The sequence below is a fragment of the Trachurus japonicus genome, unplaced genomic scaffold (assembly GCF_045865225.1).
Source record: "Trachurus japonicus isolate A0001 unplaced genomic scaffold, Traja_1.0 AP029687.1".
Classification (NCBI taxonomy): domain Eukaryota; kingdom Metazoa; phylum Chordata; class Actinopteri; order Carangiformes; family Carangidae; genus Trachurus; species Trachurus japonicus.
Genome location: NW_028219820.1, coordinates 180,773 through 196,482, shown reverse-complemented (window position 1 = coordinate 196,482; position 15,710 = coordinate 180,773). Strand labels below are relative to the sequence as shown.

The following is a 15,710-nucleotide window of genomic DNA, read 5'->3' as shown; positions in this document are numbered from 1 at the left end:
TTGGTTCGCCTTCACCTTTAACTGGTGAGGGTATCCATGGACCGGGTGTCCGATGGGTTACCATGAAAGTCCTGCTGTGTTTCATAGAGCTCTAAGTGAAAATCTGCAGAATTTACATCTCCCTCGGGGGTCTGCCCTTGTGCAGTATGTTAATGATTTATTAATCTGTAGCCCATCAAAGGAGGCTTGTAAAATTGACACAGTAGCACTACTTAAACATTTGGCAGTCAACGGCCACAAGGTCAGTAAACAGAAGCTTCAGTTTCCACAAAAACAAGTGACTTTTTTGGGGCACGTGATCACGGAGAGGGGTAAGTCCCTCTCACCGAAACGAATCACTGCCATTCAGAAGCTACCAAAGCCCATAACAAAAAAAAAACAAAAAAAAAAACAAATGATGCGTTTTTTAGGAATTACGTCTTATTTTAGGTAGTGGATCCCCAATTATTCAGAAAAAGAGGCCCCTCTCTCTTTAATGGCCCATGAAAAAACATTAAGTGCACACGATAAATTGATCTGGACTCCCTGTGCAGAGGAAGCATTTGAGGATTTGAAGGCATCCTTGTCTCAGGCCCCAACCTTAGGCCTGCCTAGACCCGATTTACCATTTACCCAGTTCGTGGATCAGAATGCTGGATTTATGACATCTGTCTTGTGCCAGCCTCATGGAGGAAAACTCAGACCTGTTGCTTATTTCTCTTCTAAGCTTGATCCTGTAGCTGCTGGACTCCCTCATTGTTTAAGAGCAGTAGCCGCAGCAGAAAAGGCAGTGCTAGCATCACGTGATATTGTTGGATACTCTGATGTAACACTCATGGTGCCTCATGCTGTCTCTCATATCTTGCACACAAAACATCACACTTGTCTGCACAGAGGTGGCTCAGATATCATAATACGTTGCTTGAATTACCCAACGTTGAGATTAAACGCTGTAATGTCTTGAATCCTGCGAGTCTTCTTCCTACAGCAGTCGACAGTGGAACCACATGACTGTGTTGAGGTCCTACAGCAGAAGTGTACCCCACGACCAGATCTGACAGACACGCCCCTCCCTAATGCAGACTTAGAGTTGTTTGTTGATGGTTCAGCCTCTCGCTCACCTGAGACGGGCGCAGGCCAAGTTGATTTTGCTGTAGTCACAGCATATGAAACACTTGTATGTGGTAGACTTCTGTTGTGATAGACTACTCACACTGTTAATAATCTATCCTGTACGACAAACCGGATACCAGCACCGTAACTTTGTAGCTGTCTGTAGCTCCGCTACTCTTTATTTCCCCGTCCCTCTGGCAACAGTAACCATGGACATACATTTGTAACATTCTACTCCGGTACTGGAGTTTCAGAATAAAAGCATAGCATGGAACATCATGGAATATTACATCTCCCTTCAACAAAAAAAATAAGCTGTGCATATGCAAGTCACAAATAACAAATATAATAAATACTTTGACTACATCAAATAACGCAGTAGCCTATGCTGCTATCTCAAGTGTTCCATAGTGCAAACATTTTTTTTTTTTCAAATAAGTTAAGTTTAAAATGATTAAAACTCTCCTGTTGATTTAGTACGTAAATATTCCTAAACATCGCAATAGAACATTTGTAAATAAATGTGTCTTATTCTTTCAAGGACATTTTTTTTTTTCAAAACACAAGTTAAAAATTCATTCATTTTCATTTAAATGCATATTCAAATTCAATTTTCATTCAAAATGCAATATTCAATTTCACAGCAACATGACATACATTTTTTTTTTTTTTTTTCAAATAAGTTAGTTTATAAGTCAAAGGCTTTCCTTGGCTTAATCACACGGCCGTATCTGGTACGATAAGGCCCAGAGTGATCTGGCTCACTCACAGACACAGGTTGTTGCTGTTCATTTTCTGTGTCTCGTCCAGCGTCGTCCTCACTGATCTCTGGCTGCTGTATGACAGGTGTGTTGTTGTTGATCAGATGACGTCGGTTGCGCCTGAAAGTCTGTCCATCGCCAGTTCTGATGTGGTAGCTACGTGGTGTTTCAGCTGGTTGGATGACTGTTGCTGGTTTCCATGTGCCATCTCCTTGCTGGAAACGGATGGGTGCCCCGGCATGTAGTGGTGATAAGGGTTTTGTAGATCTGCTGTAGTGCTCTTTTTGGCGCTGTTGGCAGCTCTCTCTCCTTGCTCGTACAGTGTCCTGGGGGGTTACCTGAGGTCGTAGTTGTTGAGTTGTGTTGGGCAGGATGGAGCGTAGCCTGCGACTCATCAGGATTTGAGCTGGTGATTTGAGTCCATCAACTGGAGTGTTTCTGTACTCCAGCAGGCTGAGGTACGGGTCTCTCTTGTCCTCCTTGGCCTTGGTGAAGATCCGCTTTGCAGTCTGAACAGTCTTTTCTGCAAGGCCGTTGCTCTGCGGATAATGTGGGCTTGAGGTGACATGCTGGAATCCCCATGAGTCTGCAAATTGTTTAAACTCATGTGAGCGGTAGCATGGCCCGTTGTCACTAATCACTTTTTTTGGGATGCCATGCCTTGCAAATACTGCTTTCATTCTGTGAATGACAGCATTGGTGGTGATGTGTGTTAGGCGTTCCACCTCAAAGTACCTGCTGAGGTAGTCACAGATCACTATATAGTTCTCTGAGTTCCATGAGAATAGGTCTATTCCTACAGTCTCCCACGGGTTCTCTGGAATCTCATGTGAGAGCATGGGCTCCTTTGTGTTGGCGCTGCGGTGTGTTTGGCAGATGTCACATTGTTTAACCATTTCTTCTATCTGCTGACTCATGCCTGGCCAAAACATAACGTCCCGTGCTCTGTGCTTGCTTTTCTCCACTCCAAAGTGTCCAGTGTGTATGCAGCGTAACATGTGAGGTCTGAGGCTGTGTGGAATGATGATCTTCTCACCTTTTAGAAGGATGCCCTCAGCCTCAGTGATTTCATCACGGTGGTTCCAATACTCACTGACATGTGGGTGGCACTTTTTTCTTGTCTCCGGCCAGCCTGACCAGATGACCTGCTTGAGAGTGGACAGTTGCTCGTCTTGAGCAGTTGCTGTTCTGATGTCGTTCATCCTGTCTGCGCTTACAGGTGCTGCACTGATGACTGTGTGTATCTGAGTCTCCATAGCTTCAGATAGTGAGCTGTCCTCATCATCCATGGACTTCCTGGACAATGTGTCGGCCACCGGGATTTCCTTGCCCGGCTTGTGGATGAGAGTGATGCTGTATTTCTGCAGTGCCAGCATCATGCGCTGTAAACGTGGTGGTGCAAGGGCTAGTGGTTTTCGGAGTATGGACTCCAGTGGTTTGTGGTCTGACTCCACAGTTACATTTCGCCCATAGAGGTACTCGTGAAACCTCCTACACCCAAATAAAACTGCATACAGTTCCTTCTCTATTTGGGCGTAATTCTGCTCTGTCTTATTAAGCAGCTTTGATGCATATGTAACTGGCCTGCCTTCCTGCATGATGGTTGCACCCAGGCCATTTTTTGATGCATCTACTTGCAGTGTCACTTCTTTTTCAGGATCGAAGTAGGCCAACACCGGCCCTGGCTCCGCTGTGATGATCTCCTTCATCCGCTGGAATGCACTCTCGTGTGTATTGTTCCACTTGAACTCTGTGTCCTTCTTCAGTAGCTGTCTTAGTGGTGCTGTTACCTCAGATAGATTGGGAGCAAACCTAGCTAGGTAAGTCACCATACCAAGAACAGTGTCCAACTCTGCCTCACTTTTGGGCGGTGACATCTCTCTGATTGCTTTCACCTTAAGTGGGTCTGGTCTTAGGCCGTCTGCTGTCAGCCTATGTCCAAAGTAGCTCACTTCAGGAACGCAGATGCGACACTTCTCAGGATTCAGTCTCATTCCTCGCTCTCTGGTCCTGCTGAGCATTGCTCTGAGGTTGCGGTCGTGCTCCTCCTTTGTTTTTCCAAAAACAACGATGTCATCAACTATCCCAGCCACGCCCCTAAGGCCTTCATATGTCTCCTCTACTCGCCTCTGAAACTCATCTTGGGCTGATACAATGCCAAAGGGTAGCCTGAGAAAGCGATATCTACCACATGTAGTGTTAAATGTGGTGAGTAGCGATGACTCCTCGCTTAACTTAATAGCCCAATAGCCTGATCTCGCATCTAAGATGCTGAAAAACTTTGCCCCTGCTAACTTGGATGTTACATCCTCAAGTGTGGGTAGGGGGTAGTGTGGCCTCATTATTGCCTTATTTAAGGGTCTTGGGTCCAGGCATATTCTAAGCTTGCCTGTCTTTGGTTTCTCACACACTACTAAGGCATTAACCCACTGTGTAGGCTCAGTTACTTTACAGATTATGCCTTCTCTCTCCATGTTGTCTAACTCTGTTTTTAGACGATCTTTTAGTGCAAATGGTACTCTGCGTGGTGGACAAACCACTGGTGCTACCTCTGGGTCAATAGTGAAACTACATTCACCTGGGAATGTGCCGATGCCTTTAAAAACATCTGCATACTCACTTAAAATGTTGTCTGACTGAGTGGTTCTCTCTTTGTCACTGCTCACTGCATATATTACTTTAATTAGCCCTAGCGCTTTACATGCTCTGAAGCCTAGGATAGGGGGGCCATTACAGTTCACTACATAGAACTTCTGGATGGTTGACCTCTCTTTATACCTCCCTTCTATGTTGCAGTAGCCTTTCACTTCAAGTGAGTGTCCCCCATAGCCTGTTAACCTATGATCTGGGGCTTTTAACTGTGTTTTGGGCATGAGCGTGGCAAAGGCAGTGGCTGGGATTATGCTGGCTTGAGCTCCAGTGTCCAGCTTGAACTTCAGCTGTCGGTTCTGTGGTCCCAGTCCGATGTCTGCATATGCACTTTCCTCATCCTCTTCCTCTGCAGTAACAGTGTCCACATACAGCTCAGAATCGTAGTCCTCATCGACCTCTTCAACAGTGTGAACATTCTTGTATCTTCCTCTATTCTGAGTCTGAGGCTTTGTTTTACACACTCTTGCATAGTGGTTGAACTTCTTGCACTTCATACACTGCTTGCCTTTTGCAGGGCACTCTGCTGTGTAGTTGTGGTTTCCTCCGCACATACTACAGGCTTTCTCCTGATTTTTCTGGTAGTCATTTGCCTTGTTACTAGCACCTCTCCTGGCCCCTGGCTTTACCATCTTGTGGTGGACTGCATGCACTTGACATTCATTTGCCATAGCCTTTAACTGTGCTTGTGATAGTTCATGGGAGCGCGCTATGTCTATTGCTTTCTCCAGCGTCAGCTCCGGTCCGTTGCTAAGCAACTTCTCTCGCACTCTAGGCGAGTTGGTGGCGAACACTATACGGTCCCTGACCATTTCATCACTGTTTGCGTAGCCACAGTCCTTCACAAGCAACTTCAGTTCAGTCACAAAATGTTCAAAAGACTCACTGCTTCCTTGTGTCTTCTCATGGAACTTGTACCTGGCAAAGATGGGGTTTGCTTTAGGGGTGAGGTACTCCGTGAATCTGTCGTAGTACGTCTTTAACGTCTTCGCCTCGTCAGCCGTTAGTGTCCAAGTGTTGCTGATGTCGCGTCCTTTATCACCGATCCACAGCAGAAGAAAGCTGCATTTCTCCTCTTCTGACTTTGCTTTAAGTGGTCCGGTAAACATGAGCTCGACGTGTTGTCGAAATCTCCGCCATCCATCCGGTAAATTGGTCGAGTCCCAATCCATTTTGGGGGTAGGAACACCGAAGGCTTCCATTTCTTCTTACCGTTGGTTTTTTTCTTTTCAGCGACACACTTTCACCGACACTTTTTCACGTCTTCCTTTCTCTTTTTTTTTTTTTTTTTTACGCGGCGGGTCCGTAGTCTAGCGACTAATCTCTGACACCATGTTGTGATAGACTACTCACACTGTTAATAATCTATCCTGTACGACAAACCGGATACCAGCACCGTAACTTTGTAGCTGTCTGTAGCTCCGCTACTCTTTATTTCCCCGTCCCTCTGGCAACAGTAACCATGGACATACATTTGTAACATTCTACTCCGGTACTGGAGTTTCAGAATAAAAGCATAGCATGGAACATCATGGAATATTACAACTTCCTTCACATTTCTCTGCACAGGCAGCGGAGTTGGTTGCTCTCATAGAGGCGTGTAAAGCAGGAAAAGGGAAAATTGTCTTGTCTTGTGTGTTTTTGTGTATCTTATTGTGAATATTTGTGACTATTATGTCTCTTTTATCTTGTATGAGGCCAAAGATGAATTTCCACGGCAGTGGACAAGAAAGACTTTCAATTCAATTCAATTCAATATATATACTGATTCACGCTACGCATTTGGTGTAGTACATGATTTTGGTACACTGTGGAAACACAGAGGATTTTTGACGTCAGCAGGTAAGCCGATTGCACACCACACACTTGTTTCAGCCCTGTTGGACGCCATTTTATTGCCAAAAGCGGTTGCTGTTGGGAAGTGCGAAGCTCACGCTTCATCTTCTGATCCTATCTCCATAGGAAATACAGCGGCAGATGCAGCAGCAAAGGCAGTGGCCTCATCTAAATCATTTTTCTCCCTCTCCTATCTGTTGTCTGACCCAGTTGACCTCAGCCCATATGCTGATCTCCCCACACTTCAGTCCCTTGCCTCCGCTCAAGAGCGCACCTTGTGGTCACGCTCCGGAGCAACCTTTAAGGATGGAGTTTGGACTGGGCCAGACAGTAAGCCTTGTTTGCCAAGGGCCCTCTTCAACACATATGCTAAGCTGAGTCACGGTAAAGATCACGTGGAGAAAAATTGGATGCAAACCACCATTAATGCTAATTGGTACACTAAGGGTTTTTCAACATTTGCTGCTGATTTTTGTAAGACATGTGTTATCTGTGCGGCTAACAATGCTACAGGTGCGATCAAGGTGCAACAGCAGGGTCATCCACCCCCAGATAAACCCTTTGAACATTTGATGATGGACTTCATTGAATTAACTCCATCAGAGGGGAAGAAGTATTGTTTAGTAATAGTGTGCATGTTCAGCAAATGGGTTGATGTCTTTCCCACCTCTAAACAGGATGCAGGAACAGTGGCGAAAATCCTCTTGGTTCACATCATACCACGCTGGGGAATACCCAGCCTCATAAGCAGTGACAACGGGCCCGGATTTGCTAACCGGGCTCTGGATGAAATTCACAATATCTGGGGTTCAATATTCGACATCATTGTTCTTATCACCCACAATCGGCAGGTGCTGTGGAGCGGGAAGACGGCACGATAAAGGCTAAACTGGCCAAGTGTTGTGAAGACACTGGGCTATCATGGGTAAAGGCACTTCCACTGGTGCTTTTCCACATGCACATGCAAATTAGAAATAAACATGGTCTTAGTCCCTTTGAAATAGTGTTTGGAAGACCTCCGTCTACTGGCATAGGACCAGTGAGACCTGCCTTGACCACCGGCCAGTACGAGGACAGCATGATAAGGGACTGTGCTAACTTGTCGGCAGCTTTGTCTTCCTTGTGTGACAGTTGAGGTTCCTGTCACTATGCCTCGAGATGATCATGTGTCCTGGCTACTTGGCCAAGGGGATGTCCCTTTGGGTGACTGGCAAGCGTGCATGACTATTACCCGGGAGTAGTGGGTTCAGTCTCCGCCCGGGCCCTCTTCACCTTGCCACATTCTGGCGTTGTTGGCAGGATCCATGTAGCACTAGGGGTGGGTCCATGTGTGACAGTGGTGGTCCTGTCACTATGCCTCCAATTGATCATGTGCCCTGGCTACTTGGCCTGCGCGGAAGCACGAGGGCGTGCTTGTGAAAAGAGGGGGAGAGATGTGACAGTTGAGGTTCCTGTCACTATGCCTCCAATTGATCATGTGCCCGGGATACCTGGCCAAGGGGATGTCCCTTTGGGTGACTGGCAAGCGCGCATGACTATTACCCGGGAGTAGTGGGTTCAATCCCCCCCCAGGCCCTCTTCACCTTGCCACACTTGCACACACAGGTGAAAGCTGTACTCCCCGTGCCAGCCACTGCTGTCCAACATCATCTGAAACCAGGAGACTGGGTGCTCATTAAGGACCACCGGCGGAAACACTGGAAGCAGCGACGCTACGTTGGGCCGTTTCAGGTCCTTTTGGTCACTGAGACCGCCGTAAAGGTGAACGGAAGGGTTCCCTGGATCCACGCCAGCCACTGCAAGCAGGTGCCAGAACCGGAGGGGTAGGGTAAAGCGCCTACCTCCATCAGTAGCGTGCCAAGCTCCAACCTTCCGACCGGCAGGAAGTCGTCAAACTCACCAAAACCCATCGGTGAGGGGGGTGGACTGCAGATTGAGCTCTGCTCGCACTCCAAGCTTCAATAACTGACCAATGGGTGTGACAGTTGTGGTGACGTAGAGAGAGACACTCCCTGTCCAACCATGGCTGATCCACACCACCCTTTTAAGAGACTGGGACTGAAATTAAAGGAAGGCTTGAGCCTATTCCTTTTGTTGACAGTGGTGGTGATGATCCCTTTCATCATCGTGGAATCAAAATACATCAGAAAAGACCCCCACATCCGTCCCAAGAGAGAATGGCAGGAAGAATCCCTCACCTTCCATTGTCCTGTAGCATAGTGTTGTAAAGATAACTGCACCATATTTACAATCGAAAATGACTATGATGACGTAGTATTAAAGCAGAAGTAAGTGGTCCGGTCGTTTTCGCTAATGCTGCGTTCCAGGCCGGCTTTTGAAATCGTAAATTACAGCTTCAAGTCACAACTTACGACTTTGTAGCGTTCCAGGCAACCCACTCGTGTTTTTCCGACCTGTTTTACCGGTGAAAGTCACTATAACGGCCACTCGTAACTTCCGACCGGTGAACTCGTACCAGATCGAACTGGTACGACTTCACGGTCGGAAAAATACGAGTTTCCTTGAACGCACCATAACAGTCCTCGTCCCTACGTCGCCACATTCACGGCGTCCCTTGGCTGCACACACAGCCCTGCATGCCGTTCTCTCTCCTCATTGGATAAAAACTGTAGGATACGATAAATGTTTTCTCCTCGGCTCAGAGCAGAGCAGAGTGACTGACAGACCTGTGTTTCAGACCAAACACTCTATGTAAGTGATTGCTGTCGGAAGATATAACTATTTAAGACTTATATTAACACAAATATATCACTTACTTCTGCTTTAATAAAAGTCGAAGACGAGATGTATGAGATTGCATGTGACAAACAAACGGATGGTGTATGTAAGGTTTGTATGTAAGCATGTTGTACTTATATTAAGCATTCCTCCTCAGCAGTACATGATGTGATAACAGACACCGAGCAGGGAATTAGGGAACTACACGAAGATCATCATTGAAACCCCTTCAGAGGCATGCAGGCAATGACAGGGTTTTGGGGATCTTCCATTATCTCGGGGCTAGTCTGGATAGCGGGTGGAGTAGGGGTGTAACGGTATATGTATTCGTCCCGTGCCGTCACGGTACGGGGGTCACGGTTCGGTGCACACAGTCACACGACGAATACGTCTGAATGAATATAAAAAAAATTTAAAAAAAATAAAAAGTCGAGTCCTCACTCGAATCCAGGTGGCGGTAATGAGCCTCGAAGCTGCCTGCAGCCGTCATAGCAGACGAAGAAGAGAAGTGATGAGAGAGTGAAGTTAGAGGAGGAGAGCTGTCTGCTTCATTCATGTCACTGTGGCTTCTCAATGAAACAAACGGCGGCGGCGGCTCGCGACCATTATACATCCATGCTCGCGACTGGTCCACCGGACAAAGTCCGTCGGCGATGTTTCACGGATGCGCAGTGCGTCGCTAGAAACGCATCAAACACGTAGCGCATGTTCAACCCGATATGTCAATCACTTGTGCAAGGAAAAAGACTAGTTGTGTGCAACAACTTATCCCACAGCTTTTAAGCCTCTTGACATGAACACAGACAGGTGAGGAGAAAAGGAGACCACACACTATAATCAGACACATTTTGTCTGATGAAGGGCTGACGCCCGAAACGTGTGAGTGACATTAAACTGTCACTGGAGCTTTGAACTAGTGAGCGGTCTCCTTTTTTCCTTACCTGTGTCTTTCTTGGTGATCCAGCACCTAGTCTTCAGTTTTTTGGGGGATGTGCGTGTAGCTGCCTAATATGTTTTATGAACACAGGCAGGACCAGAAACATCACCAAAGTAACTGCTAGTCTAATTTAACTGTGTAAACCAACATTGATGTCAGTTTATTGTTTTGTTTTTTTAATAATATTTTTTTAATAATAATAATTTAATAATTCGAATAATAGTTGCCAGTTGTCAAGTGCACATTTTTTTTCCTTAATGAATGGCATTATAACACTCCTAATGCACTTGTTTTATTTTGTATTCTTTTTTCTTTTAACTTTTATAACACAAGACAGATTTTAGTTTTACATTCAATTAGTGTCTGTTGTACCGAAACCGTACCGAACCGTGACCCCTGAACCGAGGTACGTACCGAACCGTGACTTTTGTGTACCGTTACACCCCTAGGGTGGAGTAATCTTTGTTATTATTCTGTTTATTTTGGTTGTAGCCTTGATTAAGGTATGTGTTAAAAGAACTACTGCTACACTGGTGACGGTGAACTGTCAAGACCAACCTGATTTGTACCCTCTCCCAGATTGGGTTCCACCATATCCTGAGAGCATTGACGGTGATAATACCTCTGAGAAAAGTTTGGTTGATGTTTTCAAATGTGTTTCCAATGATGTGATGTATTGAATCTTAGTGAATTTACGTTGCTGATGGTCTGCTCTTTATGTATTGTGTTATTTCTAGAATTGTTTAGCGTTTAGTTGTCAGTATGACAAAAGGGAGGATTGTGATGGGAAACTTGGTTTCTGTCCTGATGAGTTATGAGATGTAATCGATCTAGCACCTTACCCTTTAACCAGATTGTCCTTGTTGAACAAACAAGTATGAACCTCTCTGAACCTAATGTTTAACGTTCTGTAAGACCATCAGTGTATCAAAGTCTGACGCTATCGTTGCTCTGGGTCCAGTGTCTCGAGACCCCTAGTTGACAGATACTGCACCCTATTCGGCCGAATAGCGAGATCATTGATGACTATTGCTGGTTGTTCATATTGATCTGATCTGATATTTTGTAATAAATTCTATAAATCTCACTAACAATACGATTATTATGATTTACCATTAATCAGTTCCTCCACTTTTGTCTTCTGGAGCTTCAGTTCAGTTTTCGTTTCTCCCAGCTCTTCTGTAGTTGCTGTCAATTTGTTTTCAGTTGCTGTCAGTCTGAGACTGATCTCTGAAATATCATTTTTCAGAGTTTGAGGATTAATATTAATGGATTTTTTTTTGTTTAAGCAGGATTTTCTGTAGTTGAAATATGTACTGTATTAGGAAGTGGTCTTCAGTTCACTGCATGTACTTCTGGTTTTGTTTTTAAATATTCCTGCAGATGTCATCTCTGGATCTCATCCAGTTTGTTCTAGAAACATCTAGTTTTTCCCCATAACTTAATTATCACTTTCTTCGGAACAGTTCTCACTTTTGAAACCAGTTCTATCACTTGGACTAAAAAAAGCATGAAAACCATGTTTAATGAATTAGTTTAATGAATTACTCTTCTTAGATTATAATAACAGAATTCTTTTTTGACTTACCATTAATCAGTTCCTCCACTTTTGTCTTCTGGAGCTGCAGTTCAGTTTTCGTTGCTTCCAGCTCTGCTGTAGTTGTTGTCAGTCTGAGGCTGATCTCTGAAATATCATATGAAGTTCTTTGAAATAACACTGTTGAAATTACTTCTTCATTTATAACACTTTTATGGCTGGTGGTTATTGTGTGTTTCTATTGATTTGACTAAAATCCAACAGTCCTCTGTTGCAGGACTAAGATAAGATAAGGATAAGAACAATCATGAGAGTTAAAACTGAACTCACAAAGGCAAAACCAACCTTTTCATAGATAAGGAAGCCTAACAACGTGACCAAGAGTTGAGAAACAAATGGGATGATAAATAATTGTTTTTAGTGTATTTTACAGCTGATTTAAGTCTCTGGTCAAAACTGACACCAACACAAAAGATGATAGCAGAAAGCTGACATAAGACAAAGGTTAAAATATGGAATTTTTGGAATCTAAACAACAAAAGTGCCTAAAACTTTGGCACAGTACTGTACCTGATTTCTCCTTCTCAAGAACGGCCACTTTATCTGTCAGTTCAGCCTTGGTGCACTTCAGTTCGTCTCTCAGAGCTCTGAGTTCAGCCCAGATATCAGCGCTAACATTGTCAGCTCCTCCACTTTCTGCCTGAGCCCATGTCCCAGACAGACAGAGGAGCAACACCACCAGCACAGGACCCCCCATTGGAAAACCTCTAGAAACCCCTGTGGGCAAATGGCCTGATTCTCATTAGTATCATTATTTATCTTATCTGTCAGTGGCTGGACACTCAATGTGTTATGTAAAAGTTTAGTTTTTAAAGAAAGGGACAAGTTAGAAATACCAAAATGGCATGAGAACATGTGGGTCGAATGACATCCTAAATATCAGTGATGATATCATAAAATCCTCATTTCATTATTCTTTATGTGAAATCAACCCAGTAAAACAACTTTACACTTGGTTAAGTGGATTATTCTAAGACTTCACTTTTTCTTTTTTCATTTTCAAGGTAAGGGCTCAATATATTCACTACCATGCAAGTGTGTTTTCCCATAATCTGTAATTCTTTCAAAACAAACAGTAAAGTGACTGGTCAGCCCGTCACTTTGTCATCAGGCTCCTCCATATGAATTATTGAAGGTTGTCTGTATTTATACACACTCTAATGCTCAGTGTTAATGACCTTTTTTTTTTTTTTTAGAATTAATTCATATTTTATAGTTTCTGATAATAAAGGACAGGAAGTCATTAAGTATGAATCGTATGAATGCAATTTAATGGACACCTTTATATTGCAAAATAAGCCTTGTGATTGAATACACATTACTTTTCATTGTAGTGAAATCAACAGTCAAATAGTCAAATGTTGATTAATCATTAACATGGTTTGTTTAAGGCCTTTCTTGAAGGTGTCAAAGTAGCCGACTTAAAATCACAGACGATACAGCAGGAAACCACTGAAGGTGTTCCTGTAGATATTACTGTCAAAAAGCGCAGTGTTTTGGTTCAAAGTCATATAGACCACACTTCCCTTTTCCATCTGGAGAATTAATGCATTTCCATGTGAAGTTCCAGGGTCATTGAGCACAGAATTGTGCAGGACTTTCTGATTATTATGGTATAAGTTGACTGCCGTCCATATTCCATCTTGGGTGCTGAAAGCAGTAAACGTGAAGTAGTAGACTCCTTTAACTGGAGCAGTGAAGATACCTGGAACAGTAAAGAAGCAGAGATCTCATCATCACTGTCCAATACTCAACATTGTCAGTTTATGTTATGAAGCATGTGGTGATGTATACACTACCTGTATGTGGGTTATAAGCCCCACCAACATTGGTGAGTACTTTTCCGTAGACAAGTGTTTTTTCAGTATTAAATGGTCCAATTGTCCCTGAGAGATCCAAACCAGCAGTGAATGCGTACTTCACATTTTCTGTAAAACACAACATGGAAACAAGATTCACTTTTTAAAGATCGAAACAACAAGTGTCATGTCCACAATTCTTAATTGTTTGTTGTTGTTTATTGTTTATTTGGACGAGGACATTGCACATTAATAAACAGTTAACGCAGTGGCGTCCTGTAAATGTACCAGCTTGGCGCTAATTTCCATCTGTCAATTGATCCTGTCTATCAATTCTTTATTGATTAATGCATTTTTTGTTTAAGCAGGATTGTCTGTAGTAAAAATATGTATTAGGATGATCTTCAGTCCACTATGTACTTCTATTTTTTATCAATATTACTGCAGATTTGTAGAAACATCCAGTTTTCCCATATTTGTCACTTCTTTCTAATCAGTTGTCACTTATCAATTGGATTAGAAAAACATGAAAACCAATAGTTTAATGAATTACTCTTCTTAGATTTTTATATACTAACAATAGGATTTTTATGACTTACCATTAATCAGTTCCTCCACTTTTGTCTTCTGCAGCTCCAGTTCAGTTTTTGTTTCTTCCAGCTCTGCTGTAGTTGCTGTCTGTTTGTTTTCAGTTGCTGTCAGTCTGAGGTTGATCTCTGAAATATCATAGAGTTTGAGGATTATTATTAATGGATTTTTGTTTAAGCAGGATTGTCTGTAGTTAAAATATGTATTAGGATGTGGTCTTCAGTTCACTGCATGCACTTCTGGTTTTGTTTTTAAATATTCCTGCAGATGCCGTCTGAATCTCATCCAGTTTGTTCTAGAAACATCCAGTTTTTCCCCATAACTTAATTATCACTTTCTTCGGAACAGTTCTCACTTTTGAAACCAGTTCTATCACTTGGACTAAATAAAGCATGAAAACCAATAGTTTAATGAATTAATCTTCTTAGATTATAATAACGGGATTTTTTGACTTACCATTAATCGGTTCCTCCACTTTTGTCTTCTGGAGCTGCAGTTCAGTTTTCGTTGCTTCCAGCTCTGCTGTAGTTGTTGTCAGTCTGAGGCTGATCTCTGAAATATCATATGAAGTTCTTTGAAATAACACTGTTGAAATTACTTCTTCATTCATAACACTTGTCTGGCTGGTGGTTATTGTGTGTTTCTATTGATTTGACTAAAATCCAACAGTCCTCTGTTGCAGGACTAAGATAAGATAGGGATAAGAACAATCATGAGAGTTAAAACTGAACTCACAAAGGCAAAACCAACCTTTTCATGGATAAAGAAGCCTAACAACGTGACCAAGAGTTGAGAAACAAATGGGATGATGAATAATTGTTTTTAGTGTATTTTATACCTGATTTACGTCTCTGGTCAAAACTGACACCAACACAAAAGATGATAGCAGAAAGCTGACATAAGACGAAGGTTAAAATATGGAATTTTTGGAATCTAAACAACTAAAGTGCCTTAAAGTTTGGCACAGTACTGTACCTGATTTCTCCTTCTCAAGAACGGCCACTTTATCTGTCAGTTCAGCCTTGGTGCACTTCAGTTCGTCTCTCAGAGCTCTGAGCTCAGCCCAGATATCAGCGCTAACATTGTCAGCTCCTCCACTTTCTGCCTGAGCCCATGTCCCAGACAGACAGAGGAGCAACACCACCAGCACAGGACCCCCCATTGGAAAACCTCTAGAAACCCCTGCTAGGAAAATCAACTCAACAAGATTTAGTGTGGATGTAGCTACTCCCACTGATCACAGGAGCACAAACTCTGAAAGAAGGTGGCTGCTACTGACCATCCAGTATTTATGAAGGTAGACTGATGCAATGTCCACAGCTGTGGGCAAATGGCCTGATTCTCATATCATTATTTATCTTATTTAAACAGGTGATATCATGTTTATGGAGCTGGTCAGTGGCTGGACACTCAATGTGTTATGTAAAAATTTTGTTTTTAGAGAAAGGGACAAGTTAGAAATCCAAAATGTCATGAGAACCTGTCAAATGACATCCTATATATCAGTAATGATATAATAAAATCCTAAATTCTTTATTCTTTATGTGAAATCAACTCAGTAAAACAACTTTTCACTTGTTTAAATGGGCTATTGGTCAGTTGGGAGGACTTCTCACCACTTTTAAGGGCTCAAGATCATGCAAGTGTGTTTCCCATAATTTGTAATTAATTCAATTAATATTTTTACAACAACAATAATTGATCTGCCTCAA

The 15,710-nt window shown here is 43.0% G+C and overlaps 1 protein-coding gene across 2 annotated transcripts in view; it reads right to left on the bottom strand.

Moving 5' to 3' along the window:
- Window positions 1-12,325, bottom strand: part of LOC146960999 (cerebellin-3-like) — a 98,997-nt gene extending 86,672 nt beyond the window's left edge. For both annotated transcript variants that reach the window (XR_015035312.1, XM_085771876.1), the window contains exons 1-2: window positions 12,122-12,325; window positions 11,603-11,698 (exon numbers count right to left, since the gene is read on the bottom strand). Coding sequence is in view for 1 of the 2 variants with exons in the window: in XM_085771876.1 (XP_085628002.1) it covers window positions 11,603-11,698; window positions 12,122-12,308 (283 nt within the window). In the remaining variant the exon portion in view is untranslated. The remainder of the gene's footprint in view (window positions 1-11,602; window positions 11,699-12,121) is intronic.
- Between the last annotated feature and the right edge of the window lie 3,385 nt (window positions 12,326-15,710).